This window comes from Carcharhinus amblyrhynchos, chromosome 7 (assembly GCF_965287045.1).
Source record: "Carcharhinus amblyrhynchos chromosome 7, sCarAmb.v2.hapA, whole genome shotgun sequence".
NCBI classification, from domain to species: Eukaryota; Metazoa; Chordata; class Chondrichthyes; order Carcharhiniformes; family Carcharhinidae; genus Carcharhinus; species Carcharhinus amblyrhynchos.
Window position 1 is genome coordinate 123,150,847 of NC_137330.1, and position 17,679 is coordinate 123,168,525.

Consider the following 17,679-nt stretch of genomic DNA (forward strand, 5'->3'; position numbering starts at 1 on the left):
TTACTCCCCATACTGGGTTCAGTTGTTTGTGCTGGTTCTTGTACCTCAGTCATTGAATTCCCTGACCCCTAGCTACCTCTGCTGGCAGAACAGAGGATTGGTGTAGACTTTGGCCTCAGCTGCCATTGAAGATGGATGGGTGGGGATGTGCAAATTACATTGCAGCATTCTTAGACTTGGGAGAAGGCCACTCTTTCTGTCCTTGCTTTTTGGGGGCACATGCGGCCCAAGAGGGCGAGACCTGTTTCCTTCTTTGATACTAAGAGTTATCTCCTCTGTGTCTATGCCAGGTATATACGGATCCTGTGCGTGTGGTTTCGGTCGGGTTGCCTGTTGAACAGTTGTTACATTCAAATTGCACACAACGTACCTCTGTGGAACTCTGCTGTGGAACGTGAGTAACACTTCCTTAATGGATGGAGCTTCTAACCTTGTGCTAGTGTTTGATGGGGACAGTGTAGTTGGAGCTTTACCCTGTATCTAACCCCACTCTGTACCTATCCTGGGAGTGTTTGATGGGCACGGTGTAGAGGGAGCTTTATCTAACCCTGTGCTGTCCTTGCTTGGGAGTGTTTGATGGAGAGAGTGCAGAGGGAGATTTGCTCTCAGATCCAATGCCCTCGTCGTCTTCTTTCAGGCATTTACTATGCACTGGTGCAATCCAGGACCTGGTGATTATATCAGAGAGGCAGCTGATATAACTGATGGCGACAGTGTATTTGGAGCTTTACCCTGTTTCGAACCCCATGCTGTACCTGTCCTGGAGTATTTGATGGGAACGGTGTAGAGGGAGCTTTATTCTGTATTTAACCCCATGCTGCACCTGTCCTGGGAGTGTTTGATGGGGACAGTGTAGAGGGAGCTTTACCCTGTATCTAACCCGTGCCATCCCTGTCCTGGGAGTGTTTGATGGGTACAGTATAGAGGGGGTTTTACTCTATATCTAACTGTGTGTTGTACATTCTGGGAGTGTTTGTTGGGGACAGTGTAGAGGAAATTTTACTCTCTATCTAACCCTGTGCTGTATCTGTCCTGGGTCCTGGGAGTGTTTAATCGGTACAGTGTAGAGGGAGCTTTACTCTGTATCTAACCCGGTACTGTACCTGTCGTGGGAATGTTTGATGGGGGACAGTGTGGAGGAAACTTTACTCTGTATCTAACTCTGTGCTGTCCTTGCTTGGGAGTGTTTGATGGAGAGACTGCAGAGGGAGATTTGCTCTCAGATTCAGTGCCCTCGTTGTCTTCTTTCAGGCATTTACTACGCACTGGTGCCATCCAGGACCTGGTGATTATATCAGAGAGGCAGCTGGGGAAGAGGATCAGCAGAGTATTGGCAGTTACAGGAGATGAGGCCAAAGAGGTGAGAGGCTAGGCAAGGTCCTTAACGGTAGAGTAAATGCATCCTGGTTTTTAAAAGGTTTTTTTCACAGGGTGTCACTGGCTGGCACATCACTGCCTAGGCCAGCATTTATTGCCCAATACTAATGGCCATTGAGAAGATGGTGGTGAGTTGCCTTCTTGAACTGCTGAGGTTACATCCTTTCCGGATGTATCACAGCTTGGTATGGCTCCTGCTCTGACCAAGACTGCCAGAAATGACAAAGGGTTGTGAACATAGCCCAGTCCATCACACAAACCAGACACCCATTCATTGACTTTGTCTACACTTCCCGCTGCCTTGGCAAAGCAGCCAGCATAATCAAGGCTCCCACACACCCCAAACATACTCTCTTCCACCTTCTTCTGTCAGGAAAAAGATACAAGAGCCTGAGGTCACATACCAATCAACTCAAGAACAGCCTCTTCCCTGCTGCGATCAGACTTTTGAATGGTCATATCATATATTGAGCTCACCTTTCTCCACACCCTAGCTATGATTGTAACACTATTCTCATTGTTCTCTGGAGCATTGAACCTGGTGGCTGTGGCTGTGGTGAGTGACTGATTTAAAGTGAAAACCGCTTTTTTCCTGTACTTCCGGTTCTCGGGGCTTGTTAGAGTGTAGTTTACTTCCGTACCGGAAGTTAGGCCAGGGGATTGTCGTTAAGGGGGAGCGGGGGGTATAAAAAAGGGGTAGCAGTATAGAGCGGGCAGCGTCGGGAGCGGGCAGCGGAGTGAGTGGGAACTGAGTGAGAAGGGCTTTGGCTTGCTGGGCTTAGGCGAGTGCAGGCTTGGAGAAGGTGAGTGACAGATTTCTACCTTGGGCGCTTACAGGAGGTTGGGAAATGGCAGGGAATATAGGGAGGAATGTAAGTTGCGTCCGGTGCCACATGTGGGAGTTCCTGGTGGTGTCACGGGTCCCCAAGGTACACATCTGCAGTAAATGTTTAGAACTGCAGCGATTGAGGGCCCGGATCAGGCAACTCGAGGGGCGACTGGAAGATGCGTTTCTAGTTAGGGAGAATGAGGAGATAATGGCTGGGAAACATGAGCAGGAGGAGGTCTCAAGGGCGGAAGAGAAGGGAGGATGGACGACTGTTAGGAGGGGAAAGAGGAAGAAGAAGAGTAGTCAGGGTCCCCCGGCCTCCCCGGAGGCCCCCCAAGGTTCGTCGGCAGGGGCACAGAAAAATAGGAAGGAAGGGGAGACTGATTTAGAGGGACGGAAAGGGTCTGGTAAGGTGATAGTGGTAGGGGATGGGAGGGTCCGAGGGATTGATAGGAGGTTCTGTGGGCAAGGGCGCGACTCCAAGATGGTGGTCTGCCTCCCTGGAGCAGGGGTAAAAGATATAATGGAAAGGGTAGAGGGAATTTTGAAAGGGGAGGGGACCCAGGCAGAGGTCATAGTACACGTAGGGGAGGGGGATATAGGAAGGAGGAGTAGGGGAGAGGTCCGTAGGCAATTTAGGGAGTTGGGGGCCAAACTAAAGGGCAGGACCTCTAGGGTGGCACTGTCTGGGTTGCTGCCCAGTATGAGCAGGGCTAAGAATGACGAGATCATGCAGTTGAATGCATGGTTGAGGGACTGGTGTAGGGTAGAGGGGTTTACTTATGTAGATCATTGGGAGGTGTTTAGGAGAGAAAGGCAACTGTACAGGAGGGGTGGGGAGGATTTGAACGGGAGGGGGACTAGTGTCTTAGCAGGGAGGTTAGCTGGGGTGTTCAGGAATGATTTAAACTAATAGGGAAGGGGGGTGGGGAGGTGGCTGGGAGAGAGACGGGTGAAAGGAAAATTATAAGGGAGAAGGTGGTTCCGAGGGACATTTGTGGGTTGAACTGTGTCTGTTTCAATGCTAGGAGTGTGGCAGGGAAAACGGATGAGCTTAGGGCCTTGATGTTTGTGAGGCAGTTGGATGTGGTGGCTGTAACGGAGACGTGGTTACGGGAAGGGCAGGACTGGCAGCTGAATGTTCCTGGGTACAGGTGTTTTAGGTGTGACAGAGGAGGGTTGAAGAGAGGTGGAGGGGTGGCACTGTTAGTCAAGGAAAACATCACAGTAGTGCAGAGGGAGGGCGATATGGAAGAGATAGGGATTGAGTCGCTGTGGGTGGAGTTGAGGAATAAAAAGGGAGAGATCACACTGCTAGGGGTGTACTATAGGCCACCCAACAGCCCAAAGTCAGTGGAGGAGGGAATTTGCAGGGGTATTTTGGACAGGTGCAGAAAGAATAGAGTGGTTGTAGTGGGTGATTTTAATTTTCCCGGAGTGAATTGGAGGGGGCCTAGAGCTGGGGGTACGGAGGGAGAGGAGTTTGTGAAATGTGTTATGGAAGGGTCGCTAGAACAGTATGTAACTTGCCCGACTAGGGGAGGGGCTATACTGGATTTAGTGTTGGGAAACGAGCCGGGGCAGGTGGGTGAGGTAGAGGTAGGCGAACATGTGGCGAACAGTGACCACAAGTCCGTCTACTTTAGGATAAAAATGGAAAGGGACGAGTGCCGTCCAAGCGGGAGTGTGCTGAACTGGGGAAAGGCGAGCTATGGCAGGATTAGGAGGGAGCTGCAGCAAACTGACTGGGAGGGACTGTTAGCTGGCAAGTCCACGGTTGGCAAGTGGGAGGCTTTTAGGGATAAAATGAAATGGTTGCAGGGGAGGTTTGTTCCGGTTAAGCGAAAGGATGGGAAAGGTAGGATTAGAGAGCCGTGGATTACGGGGGATATTGAAGACTTGGTTAGGAAGAAGAGGGAGGCGTATGATAGGTCAAAACAAATGGGTATGGAGTGTGCGCTGGAGGAATATAGAGAGAGTAGGAGGGAGCTAAAAAGGGGAATTAGAAGGGTGAAGAGAGGGCATGAGATGGCTTTGGCCGGTAGGATTAAGGATAATCCTAAGGCATTTTATTCCTATATTAGAGGCAAGAGAGTAGTTAGAGGGAAAATTGGTCCTCTTAGGGACAAGAGTGGAGAGTTGTGTATTGAGTCGGAGGGAATGGGGGAGCTCCTGAATGAATACTTTGCGTCGGTATTCACGAAGGAGAGGGGTTCGGAATCGTGCGGTCTCTTGGAGGGAGCGGAGGTTCAGTTGCAGGATATAGTTATTACGAGAGAGGAAGTGCTAGGGCTTTTAGGTAGCGTAAGGACGGATAAAGCTCCGGGGCCTGATGGTATTTATCCCAGGCTGCTTAGGGAGGCGAAAGATGAAATTGCTGGGCCTCTGGCGCACATCTTTGTCTCTTCTTTGGACACAGGTGAGGTCCCAGAAGACTGGAGGGTAGCAAATGTGGTCCCGTTGTTCAAAAAAGGTAGTAGGGATAACCCTGGGAATTATAGGCCAGTGAGTTTGACGTCGGTGGTAGGGAAGTTAATGGAAAAAATACTTAGGGGTAGGATGTATGAGCATTTGGAGCGTTGCGATCTGATTAGGGATACGCAACATGGCTTTGTTAGAGGGAGGTCTTGCCTTACGAATCTGGTGGAATTCTTTGAGGAGGTGACAAAAACGGTTGACGATGGGAGAGCCGTTGATGTCATCTACATGGATTTCAGTAAGGCGTTTGACAAAGTCCCTCACGGTAGGCTGGTAGAAAAGGTTAAGGCGTATGGGATACGAGGCCAGGTAGTTAGGTGGATTGAGAACTGGTTGGGAAATAGGAGACAGAGGGTAGTTGTGGAGGGTACCTTGTCGGGCTGGAGGCCAATGACCAGTGGTGTGCCGCAGGGCTCGGTACTGGGACCTCTCCTCTTTGTAGTCTACATAAATGACTTAGAAGAGGGAGTAGGTGGTGTGATCAGCAAGTTTGCTGATGACACCAAGATGGCAGGGTTGGCGGGTACAGAACTGGATTGTCAGGTGATACAACAGGATATAGATAGGTTGGTGCAGTGGGCAGATAGGTGGCAGATGGCATTTAATCCTGACAAATGCGAGGTGATGCATTTTGGAAGGAATAATGCAGAGAGGAGTTATGTGATAAAAGGTAGGCCGATTAGGAGTATAGATGTACAGAGAGACCTGGGAGTGCAGGTCCACAAATCCATGAAGGTTGTGTCACAAGTGGAGAACGTTGTTAGGAAGGCTTATGGGATGTTAGCCTTTATAGGAAGGGGCTTAGAGTATAAAAGCTGCCGTCTAATGCTTCAGTTATACAGAACGTTGGTTAGACCGCATTTGGAGTACTGCGTCCAGTTCTGGTCACCTTATTACCGGAAGGACGTGGAGTCTCTGGAAAGGGTGCAGAGGAGGTTTACCAGGATGTTGCCTGGCATGGGGGGACTGGGTTACGAGGAGAGACTGAAGAGACTGGGGCTATTCTCCTTGGAAAGAAGGAGATTGAGAGGGGACATGATAGAGGTATATAAGATACTGAAGGGAATAGATAGAGTTAATAGTGAGAGACTGCTCCCTAGACTGGGTACGAACACAAGAGGTCATCAATTAAGGGTGAGGGGGGGGAGGTATAATTTGGAGGTAAGAGGAAGGTTCTTTACACAGAGAGTTGTGGGGGTCTGGAATGCGCTACCGAGTAGGGTGGTGGAGGCAGGCACGTTGGACTCGTTTAAGATGCAGTTAGATAGGCATATGAGTGAAACGGGAATGGAGGGATATGGTAGGGGCTATTAAATAGGGTAAACCTCGGGAGACACCGGAAGGGCAGGCTGTATAACTAATATGTTTTGTCTTTATTCCACAGGTGGAGGTCCACCTCGTGTCAAGCGAGGGGCATGCACACGGCAGGTTGTGCGTGGGCTGCTCTTGGAAGTCCAGGAGTGGCCTAGTACTTCATGTCGGTGTGTGTGCTTGATCCTGGACCGATAGACGGGCTCCACAACAGCTCAGTGACTAGCACTGCTAGCTGTGCAGATACATGGATTTGGGCCTGTGTCTGTGGGAGTTTGCGCATTCTCCCTGTGGCTGCGTGGGTTTCCTCCGGGCGCTCCGGTTTCCTCCCACACCCCAAAGATGTGCTCTTAGGCTAATTGGTTTCCACCAAATTGACACTATTTCTTCCCTGAATCTGACTGAGTAGGGTCCCATTCGTAGACATGCAGGGTAGAATAGGTGTAGGGCGATGCGGCGGCGCGGGCTCGTTGGGCCGAAGGGCCTGTTTCCCGTGCTGGGTTGTTCTTTGTTCTTTCTTTGTACTATATTCTCTCCTTCTCCCCTACATATTCTATGTGCATATGCTTTGTATAGCGTGCAAGAAACAATACTTATCACTGTATCCCAATACATGTGACAAAAGATCAGATCAAAATGTGGTGTACCCATAGTGATGTTAGGAGTGAATTCCAGGATTCCAAAGAACTGTACAGCACAGGAACCAGCCCACCAAGTCTGTGCCGACACAGGTGCCTCTCTAATATTTTCTTGCCTTTGCAAGGTCCATATCCCTCTGTTCCCTGCCGATTGATGCATCTATCCAGATGCTTGTTGAATGTTGTTATAGAATCTGCTTTTACCACCTCCTCTGGCAGCACATTCCAGGCATTCGCCAACCTCTGAGTGAAAAACCCACCCCTTATGTCTCTATTAAACTTTCTTCCTCTCGCTCTCAACCTAATTGACCGTTGGACCCTGGGAAAAAGATTCTGACTATCTACTCTATCCAAGCCTGTCATAATCTTGTAAACCTCTATCAGGTGTCTCCCCCCCCACCCCCAAATCCCCTCCTCAATCCTCCAATGCTGCAATCAAAACAATCCAAGTTTGTTCAACCTTTCTTAGAACCATAGAAAATTACAGCTTAGAAACAGGCCTTCTGGCCCTTCTTGTCTGTGCCGAACCATTTTTCTGCCTAGTCCCACTGACCTGCACTTGGGACCATATCCCTCCATGCCCCTCTCATCCATGAACCCGTCCAAGTTTTTATTAAATGTTAAAAGTGACCTCGCATTTATCACTTTATCCGGCAGCTCATTCCACACTCCCACCACTCTCTGCGTGAAGAAGCCCCCCCTAATATTCCCTTTAAACTTTTTTCCTTTCCCCTTAACCCATGCCCTCTGGTTTTTTTCTCCCCTAGCCTCAGTGGGCTCTTTATAGTCCATATCCTCCAAACCAGGCAGCATCCTGGTAAATCTCTTCTGCATCCTTACCAATGCATCAACATTCCTCTGACAGTGGCGACCAAAATTGTACACAATACTTCAAATGTGGCCTAACCAAAGTCTTATACAACTGCAACATGATTTTCGAATTCCTATACTCACATAGATTGGACAAATTATATTAGCAAAGGAAGATTGCCTGGGCAATGAGTTCACAGAATGTATTCAGGCCCGTTCTTAGAATATTGGTGGTGTTGTTGAAAAGTGAGGAGATGGTCTCGCGCTACAGACAGATATTGATCAGCTGGTAAATTGGCAGAGCAGTGGCAGATGGAATTTAATCCTGATAAGTGTGAGGTGATGCATTTTGAAAGGTCTAAGGGTAGAATATACACAATGAATGGTAGGTCCCTAAGGACTTAAGGACTGGTGTACAAGTCCATAGGTCCCTAAAGATGTCAGCACAGGTAGATAGGGTGAAGAAGGCATACGGGATGCTTGCCTTCATTAGCCGAGAAATAGAGTATAGGAGCAGGGATGTCTTGGTACAGCTTTATAAAACATTGGTTAGGCCATAGATGCAGTTCTGGTCGCCATACTATCGGAAGGATGTGATTTTACAAAGAGGGTGTGGAGAATGTTGCCTGGAATGGAAAGGTTTCAGCTATGAGGTGAGTGTGGATTTGTTTTCCCTGGAGCAGAGGAGGCTGAGGGGTGATCTGATAGAGGTGTGCACAATTATGAGACATAGATAGGGTAGATCCTAAGATCTTTTCTCCATGGCAGATGTGTCTCAGACCAGAGGACATATGTTTAAGATAAGGAGTAAGTACTTTAGAGGGGATCTGAGGAAAATATTTTCACCCAGAGAGCGGTGGAAATATGGAACATGCTGCCTGTGAGGCTGGTGGAGCCAGGTACTCCTGCAACATTTAAGAAACAGCTGGACAAGCACTTAAATTGCCAAGGCACAGTAGGCAAATCACCATGGCATAGCCGGTGATGGACCTAGTGCTGGTAATTAGGATTAATGGAGATTGGTGTTTGATGACTGGCATAGTCATGGTGGGCTGAAAGGCCTGATTTTGTGCTGAATGAGTCCAAAACAGTATTACTCAAATGGATAGAAACTGCAGAAAGCTGCAACAACAAAGAGACTTGATGGTATTTAAGCACGAAACACACAAAGCTAGCACACGGCTGCAGCAGGGAATCAGGAAGGCTAATGGAATGTTGGTCCTTATTTCAAGGGGTTGGAGTATGAGATTAGGGAAGTCGTGCTGCAACTATACAAGGTACTGGTGAGACCATGTCTGGAGTACTGTGAGTAGTTAAGGTTCCTTATTTAAGGAAAGAAATTATTTTATTGGAGGCAGTTCAGAAAAAGCTGACTAAGGTGATCCCTGGTATGGAGGGATCGTTTCCTTGGTAGGTATGTCCCTGTCAGGCAAGGAGGAATTGGTCGAGCTAGGGAACCGTGGTGCACTAAAAAAGTTGATTCGCTGGTTAAAAAGAAAAAGGAGGCTTATGTTCGGATGAGACTTGAGGGCTCAGGTAGTGCACTAGAAAGCTTTAGATTGGCTAGGAGGGAGTTGAAGAGTGAGTTAAGAAGGGCTAAAAGAGGACATGAGAAGACTTTGGCTGATAGGATTAAGGAGAATCCTAAGGCGTTCTATAGATATGCTAAGAACAGAAGGTTGGTTAGGGCAAGATTAGGGCCAGTTACAGACAGCAGAGGGAAGTTGTGTGTGGAACCGGAAGAGATTGGAGAGGCATTGAACCAATATTTCTCTTCGGTGTTCACGCAGGGGGACATAAATGTAGCTGAGGAGAACACTGGGTTACAGGGGTGTAAACTAGACAGTATTGCAGTTGATAAGGGGGATGTGCTGGATATTCTTGAGGGTTTGAAAATAGATAAGTCCCCTGGGTCAGACAGGATTTACCCTAGGATTCTCTGGGAGGCAAGAGAGGCGATTGCAGAGCCTCTGGCTCTGATCTTCAGGTCGTTGTTGGTCTCAGGTATAGTGCCGGAAGATTGGAGGATAGCGAATGTTGTCCCATTGTTTAAGAAGGGGAACAGAGACTTCCCCGGGAATTATAGACCGGTGAGTCTTTCTTCTGTTGTGGGCAAGGTTTTAGAAAAAATTATTAGGGATAGGATTTATAGTTATTTGGAGAGTAATGAATTGATTGGAGATAGTCAGCATGGTTTTGTAGCGGGTAGATCGTGCCTTACTAACCTTATTGAGTTTTTTGAGAAAGTGACCAAAGAGGTGGATGGGGGTAAGGCAGTTGACGTGGTATATATGGATTTTAGTAAGGCGTTTGATAAGGTTCACCATGGAAGGCTTCTGCAGAAAATGCAGATGTATGGAATTGGGGGTAATCTAGGTAATTGGATCAGGAATTGGCTAGCAGATAGGAGACAGAGGGTGGTGGTTGATGGTAAGTATTCGTCATGGAGTTCAGTTACGAGTGGTGTGCCTCAGGGATCTGTTTAGGGGCCACTGCTGTTTGTAATTTTAATTAATGATTTGGATGAGGGTATAGTTGGGTGGATTAGTAAATTTGCTGATGACACCAAAGTTGGAGGTGTGGTAGATAGTGAGGAAGGGTGTCATAGTTTGCAGGGAGACTTGGACAGGTTGCAGAGCTGGGCCGAGAGGTGGCGGATGGAGTTTAATGCGGAGAAGTGTGAGGTAATTCACTTTGGCAGGAATAACAGATGTGTCGAGTATAGGGCTAACGGGAGGACTCTGAATAGTGTGGATGAACAGAGGGATCTAGGTGTATGTGTACATAGTTGCCTGAAAGTTGGGAATCAAGTAGATAGGGTTGTTAGGAAGGCATACAGTGTCTTGGTGTTTATTGGTAGGGGGATTGAATTTAGGAGTCGCAGCGTCATGTTGCAACTGTACAAAACTCTGGTGCGGCCGCACTTGGAGTATTGTGTGCAGTTCTGGTCCCCACATTATAGGAAGGATGTGGAGGCTTTGGAGAGGGTGCAGAGGAGGTTTACCAGGATGTTGCCTGGTATGGAGGGGAGGTCCTATGAGGAGAGACTGAGGGATTTGGGGTTGTTTTCGTTAGAAAGAAGGCGGCTAAGAGGGGATCTTATTGAAAAGATGATTAGAGGTTTAGATAGGGTGGACAGTGATAGCCTTTTTCCTCGGATGGAGAAAGCTAGCACGAGGGGGCATGGCTTTAAATTAAGGGGGGGTAGTTATAGGACGGATGTCAGGGGTAGGTTCTTTACCCAGAGGGTGATGAGGGATTGGAATGCCCTGCCTGCTGCAGTAATAAATGCGCCTAGTTTGGGGGCGTTTAAGAGATCCGTGGATAGGTTTATGGATGGAAAGGGATTGGTTTAGGTTAGAGGGTCATTGTTTTTTAACTGGTCGGCACAACATCGTGGGCCAAAGGGCCTGTTCTGTGCTGTAATGTTCTATGTTCTATATTTCATGAGGAACGGTCAATTTAAAACTGAGATGAGGAGGAATTTCTTCTCACCGAGGATTGTGATTCTTTGGAACTCCTTGCCACAGAGAGCTGTGGGGGCAGAACCCTTGTGTATATTCAAGACAGGGAGAGATTTTTGATCAGTGCAAGAATCAAGGGTTATGAGGAAGGGGCAGGGAAGTGGACAAGAGGAATGTCGATCCTATTGAATAGTGGAGCAGGCTCGAGGGGCCAAATGGCCTACTCCTGTTCCTATTTTTTAAGGTCTGATGGTCCCTTCATCCCAGGTCATTTATATAAATTGTAAAAGGTTGAGGCCGCAGCACTTGATCTCTGTAGAACACCACTCGTTATGTTTTGGCTATTGGAAAATACCACTTAATGCGTACTTTAAGAACATAAGTTCTTATTGTTTCTTGTTAGCTGGCCTGTCTTCAGTCCATACCAATGTGTTACCCTTTAGACTATGAACTTCTGTTTTCCATAACAACCTTTGAAGCAGCACCTTATCAAATGCCTTCTGGAAATCTAAATATTGTACGTCCAGTGATTCCCCTTTTATCTACACATGTGATTCCTTCAGAGAACGCCAATAAATTGGTTAAACATGATTTTCTTCCTCATAAAGCCATGTTGACTGCCTGATTACTTCATATTTTTCCAAGTCCCCTGCTATAACAACTTTAATAATAGTTTCTAACATTTCCCTATGACAGATGTTGCACTAACTGGTTTGTTATTTCCTGCTTTCCATCTCCCTCTCCTTTGGCATGAAGGAATTGCATTTGCTATTTTCCAATCTAATGGAACCTTTCCTGAATCTAGGGAGTTTTGAAAAATTAAAACCAACTATCTCCCTAGCCACTTTTTTTAAGATCCTAGGATGAAGCCTATCAGGATCCAGAGACCTGTCAGCCTGCAGCTCCAACAATTCACTCACTATCACTTCCCTGTTGATTGTCATTTTCTTGAGTTCCACCTCCATCTATTTACAGCTATTTCTTGGATCTTATGTGAATTCTACATATTTAAGGCAGATGTAAAATACATTGTTGAATTCATCTGCCATCTTATTTCCAATTACTAATTCCCCAGACTCACTCCAAACAGGACCAAAACTCAATTTTGTATCTAACTCCACTTAATTCTCCTAGATTTCATGAGCTTTTATTTTGAGAACACAAGAACTAGGAGCAGGAGTAAGCCATCTGGCCCCTCGAGCCTGTTCCACCATCCAATAAGCTCATGGCTGATCTTTTTGTGGATTCAGCTCCACTTACCCGCTCGTTCACTGTAACCCTTAATTCCTTTACTGTTCAAAAATTTATCTATCCTTGCCTTAAAAATATTCAATGATATAGCCTGAACTGTTTCACTGGGCAGAGAATTCCACAGATTCACAACTCTTTGTGTGAAGAAGCTCCTCCTCAACTCAGTCCTAAATCTGCTTCCCCTAGTTCTAGTTTCACCTGCCAGTGGAAACAACTTCCAGTGGAATCTTATCTATTCCCTTCATAATTTTATATGTTTCTCTAAGATCTCCCCTCATTCTTCTGAATTCCAATGAGTATAGCCCCAGTCTACTCAGTCTCTCCTGATAAGCCAACCCTCTCAATTCCAGAATCAAACTATTGAATCTCCTCTGCACCCACTCCAGTGCCAGTATATCCTTTCTCAAGTAAGGAGACTAAAACTGTGCACAGTACTCCAGGTGTGGCCTCACCGGCACCTTATACAGCTGCAGCATAACCTCACTGTTTTTAAACTCCATCCCTCTCACAATGAAGGACAAAATTCCATTTGCCTTCTTAATTACCTGCTGCATCTGCAGACCAACTCCTTGAGATTCTTGCACAAGGACACCCAGGTCCCTCTGCACAGCAGCATACTGCGATTTTTAACCATTTAAATAATAGTCCATTTTGCTGTTATTCCTACCAAAATTGATGACCTCATATTTACCGACATTGTGCTCCATCTGCCAGATCCTTGCTCACTCACTTAGGTTATCTATATCCCTTTGCAGACTTTCAGCATCCTCTGCACTTTGCTGTTCCACCCATCTTAGTGTCATCTGCGAATTTTGACACACTGCACTTGGTCCCCAACTCCAAATCATCTATGTAAATCGTAAACAATGGCGGTCCCAACACTGACCCCTGAGGCATACCACAAGTCACTGATTGCCAACAAGAAAAACACCCATTTATGCCCACTCTTTGCTTTCTGTTAGTTAACCAATCCTCTATCCATGCTAATACATTACCTGTAACACTGTGCACCTTTATCTTATGTAGCAGTCTTTGATGCGGCACCTTGTCAAATGCCTTCTAGAAATCCAGATATACCACATCCACAGGTTCCCCATTGTCCACTGCACATGTAATGTTCTCAAAGAATTCCGTCAAATTAGTCAAACATGACCTTCCCTTCATGAACTCATGCTGCGTCTTACCAATGGTACAATTTACATCCAGATGTCTCGCTATTTCTTCCTTATGATAGATTCAAGCATTTTCCCTATTACAGAAGTTAAGCTAATTGGCCTATAGTTACCTGCCTTTTGTCTGCTTTTTTAAACAGTGGCGTCACATTTCCTGTTTTCCAATCTGCAGGAATCACCCCAGGGTCCAGTAAATTTTAGTAAATTACCACTAGTGGTTTGCATTTTCTCCCGCCATCTTTTAGTACCCTGGGATGCATTCTATCAGGACCAGGAGACCTTTAGCCCCATTAACTTGCCCAACACTCCCTCTTTCATGATAATGATAGTTTCTAGGTTCTCACCTGCCATAGCCTTCCTGTCATCAATTTTTGGTATGTTATTTGTGTCTTCCACTGTGAAGACCGACACAAAATACCTGTTCAATGCCTTAGCCATTTTCTCACTTCCAGTGATTACTGGTCCTCTAAAGGACCGATGTTTACTTTTGCCACTCTTTGTTTTTTATATTTGTAGAAACTTTTGCTATCTGTTTTTATATTCTGAGCTAGTTTACTCTCATAATCCATCTTACCTTTATAAGTTTTTTTGTGGCTTTCTGCTGATCTTTAAAGATTTCCCAATTCTCTAGTTTCCCACTAATCTTTGCCACTTTGTATGCCTTTTATTTTCAATTTGATACCCTCCTTTTATTTCCTTAGATATCCATGGCTGATCATCTCTTTTTCTACAGTCCTTCCTTATCACTGGTATATACTTTTGCTGAGCAGTGTGAAAGACCACTTTGAAAGTCTCCCACTGTTCCTCAATTGTCCCACCATAAAGTTTTTGCTCCCAGTTTAACTTAGCCATCTCTTCCCCCATCTCTTATTAGTCTCTTTTGTTTAAGCACAAGACACTGGGTATTGGATTTTATCTTCTCAGGCTCTATCTGTATTTTAACTTCAACTATACTGTGATGGTTTCTTCCGAGAGGATCCCTAACTGTAAGATCATTAATTATTCCTGTCTCATTACACGGGATCAGATCTAGGTTAACTTGCTCCTTTGTCGGTTCCATTACATACAGTTCAAGGAAGCTATCGCGGATACATCGTATGAATTCCTCCTCAAGGCTGCCTTGGCTGACCTAGTGTGACCAATTGATATGTAGATTAAAATCCCCCATGATAATTGCTGTACCATTTTTACACGCATCAGTAATTTCTTTGTTTATTTCTCACCCCAGTGTGATGTCATTATTTGGTGACCTATAGACTACGCCTATCAGTGACTTTTTCTCCTATTTCTAATTTCCACCCAAATGGATTCAACTTTTTTTTTCCATATAATCTATATCATCTCTATTTTGTTAATCTGTCTGCCATGTCAAACACTTTGCTAAAATGCACGTAGATCACATCCACTGCACTATCCTCATCAATCTTCCTTGTTACTTCCTGAAATAAATATATCAAATTGGCCTGACAGGACCTTCCTTTAACAAATCTATGCTGACTGTGCTTGATTAATCCTGGGTATTTTTAGTGACAGTTTATTCTGTGACTCTGAATTGATTTTAAGGTCAAATTGACTGACCTGTGATTTTCCTTTAAATTCTGTCCTATCTTCTAATCTGCCAATCATCTTTTCACAGTTATATGTTTCTCTTTGTTTGATATTACCTTTAATTTTTTTAGTTAACCACAGAATTGTGTCTGTCCCCTTGGGATATTTTCTTGACAGAATGTATTTATTCTCAGCATTCTGAAATATCTCCTTTAATGCCCAGCACTGCAGCTCTTTTGACTCATCCCTTAACCACTTTCATGGCCTCCTAATGGCTTGGGAATTGTGAAAGGTTTTATATAAATGCACATCCTTGCTGACAGGAAGCATGTGTATCTGGCAGCCTAGGAGCTTTTGACCTTTTCTAATTCCATGCCCCAGGCTCGAGAGCTGAGTCAGATTCTGGCTGAGGAAGTTGATTCTCTTTCTGCGCGTCTTGATTGTGGACTGAAGTCACTGTTGGATTCACACAGGCTGTCAAAGGAGTTGGGACAAATAACAGATGTAAGTATCTTTTACATCCAACCATCCAGGCAGCTGGGACTTTAATTTAGTTACTGTCACACCCAAAAAGCAGCACATCCTGGAAGTGTGGCACTCCCTTAGAACTGACCTCTGACAGTGCAGCATTCCCTCAGTTCTGACCCTCTGACCGCGCGGCACTCCCTCAGCGCTGGCCCTGTGACCGCGCGGCACTCCCTCAGTTCTGACCCTCTGACAGCGCGGCACTCCCTCAGCGCTGGCCCTGTGACCGCGCGGCACTCCCTCAGCGCTGGCCCTGTGACCGCGCGGCACTCCCTCAGCGCTGGCCCTGTGACCGCGCGGCACTCCCTCAGCGCTGGCCCTGTGACCGCGCGGCACTCCCTCAGCGCTGGCCCTGTGACCGCGCGGCACTCCCTCAGCGCTGGCCCTGTGACCGCGCGGCACTCCCTCAGCGCTGGCCCTGTGACCGCGCGGCACTCCCTCAGCGCTGGCCCTGTGACCGCGCGGCACTCCCTCAGCGCTGGCCCTGTGACCGCGCGGCACTCCCTCAGCGCTGGCCCTGTGACCGCGCGGCACTCCCTCAGCGCTGGCCCTGTGACCGCGCGGCACTCCCTCAGCGCTGGCCCTGTGACCGCGCGGCACTCCCTCAGCGCTGGCCCTGTGACCGCGCGGCACTCCCTCAGCGCTGGCCCTGTGACCGCGCGGCACTCCCTCAGCGCTGGCCCTGTGACCGCGCGGCACTCCCTCAGCGCTGGCCCTGTGACCGCGCGGCACTCCCTCAGCGCTGGCCCTGTGACCGCGCGGCACTCCCTCAGCGCTGGCCCTGTGACCGCGCGGCACTCCCTCAGCGCTGGCCCTGTGACCGCGCGGCACTCCCTCAGCGCTGGCCCTGTGACCGCGCGGCACTCCCTCAGCGCTGGCCCTGTGACCGCGCGGCACTCCCTCAGCGCTGGCCCTGTGACCGCGCGGCACTCCCTCAGCGCTGGCCCTGTGACCACACAGTACTAACCCTCAGCACACATGGCACTGAGCTGTGTGATGTGGTTTATTTCTGGTGTTGATTTTATGAATAATTTACAGTGAGAGCTGTGTTTTCACCCAACGTTTGGATTCTCAGATTGTGGATGGAGCTGTGATGTTGCACCGTGAGCGCCGACTTCTCCAGGAAAGACTCCGAACTCTACAGAGAACAGCAAACACTCACATTAGGAAACTGGAGACCAGGGCGGTATGTGAGAGAGGGGGACCGGGGCGGTACGTGAGAGAGGGGGACCGGGGCGGTACGTGAGAGAGGAGGACCAGGGCGGTACATTTTGATTTGTTTTGATTTATTATTGTCATGTGTATTAATATACAATGAAAAGTATTATTTCTTGTGCACTATACACACAAAGCATACTATTCATAGAGAAGGAAGGGACAGTACAGAATGTAGTGTTACAGTCATAGCTAGGGTGTGGAAGAAGATCAACTTAAGGCAAGGTAGGTCCATTCAAAAATCTAATGGCATCAAGAAGGAAGCTGTTCTTGAGTCAGTTGGTCTGTGACCTCAGACTTTTGTATCTTCTTCCCGATGGAAGAAGGTGGAAGAGAGAATGTCCAGGGTGCAGGGGGTACTTAGTTGTGCTGGCTGCTTTTCCGAGGCAGTGGGGAGTCAGTGGATGGGAGGCTGACTTGCGTGATGGATTGGGCTACATTCATGACCTCATGTAGTTCTTGCAGTCTTGGGCAGAGCAGGAGCCGTACCAAGCTGGGACACAACCAAAAAGAATGCTTTCTATGGTACAGCTGTAAAAGTTGGTGAGAGTCCTAGCTGACATGCCTGATTTCCTTAGTCTTTTGAGAAAGTAGAGGCGTTGGTGGGGTTTTTTAACTATAATATTGGCACTAGGGGACCCGGTCAGGTCGTTGGTGATCTGGACACCTAGAAACTTCAAGTTCTTAATCATTTTCACTTTATCCTTGTTGATGTAGATGGGAGCGTATCCTCCACTACACTTCCTGAAGTTGAAGAATTGAATTGATATTTTGCACCTAGGTGGGTTTGAGTCAAGCTCCAGGCCATGGAGTTTGGTGATGTATTGTGGGGCACTGGATGTTGTCTACATGGACTTCAGTAAGGTCTTTGACAAGGTCCCTCATGGCAGACTGGTGCAGAGGGTGAAGTCGCATGGAATTAAATGTGAGCTGGCAAGGTGGATACAGAACTGGCTTGGTCATAGAAGACACAGAGGATAGCAGTGGAAGGGTGTGTTTCTGAATGGAGGGCTGAGACAAGTAGCATTCCTCAGGGATCAGTGCTGGACCTTTGTAATATA

The 17,679-nt window shown here is 47.2% G+C and overlaps 1 protein-coding gene across 1 annotated transcript in view; it reads left to right on the forward strand.

The window, feature by feature from the left end:
- Nucleotides 1-17,679, forward strand: part of aars2 (alanyl-tRNA synthetase 2, mitochondrial (putative)) — a 98,720-nt gene that overhangs the window by 73,643 nt on the left and 7,398 nt on the right. Inside the window, exons 16-19 of the mRNA XM_080193453.1 lie at nt 291-394; nt 1,252-1,360; nt 15,260-15,382; nt 16,479-16,589. Of these exons, the coding sequence (XP_080049579.1) occupies nt 291-394; nt 1,252-1,360; nt 15,260-15,382; nt 16,479-16,589 (447 nt within the window). The remainder of the gene's footprint in view (nt 1-290; nt 395-1,251; nt 1,361-15,259; nt 15,383-16,478; nt 16,590-17,679) is intronic.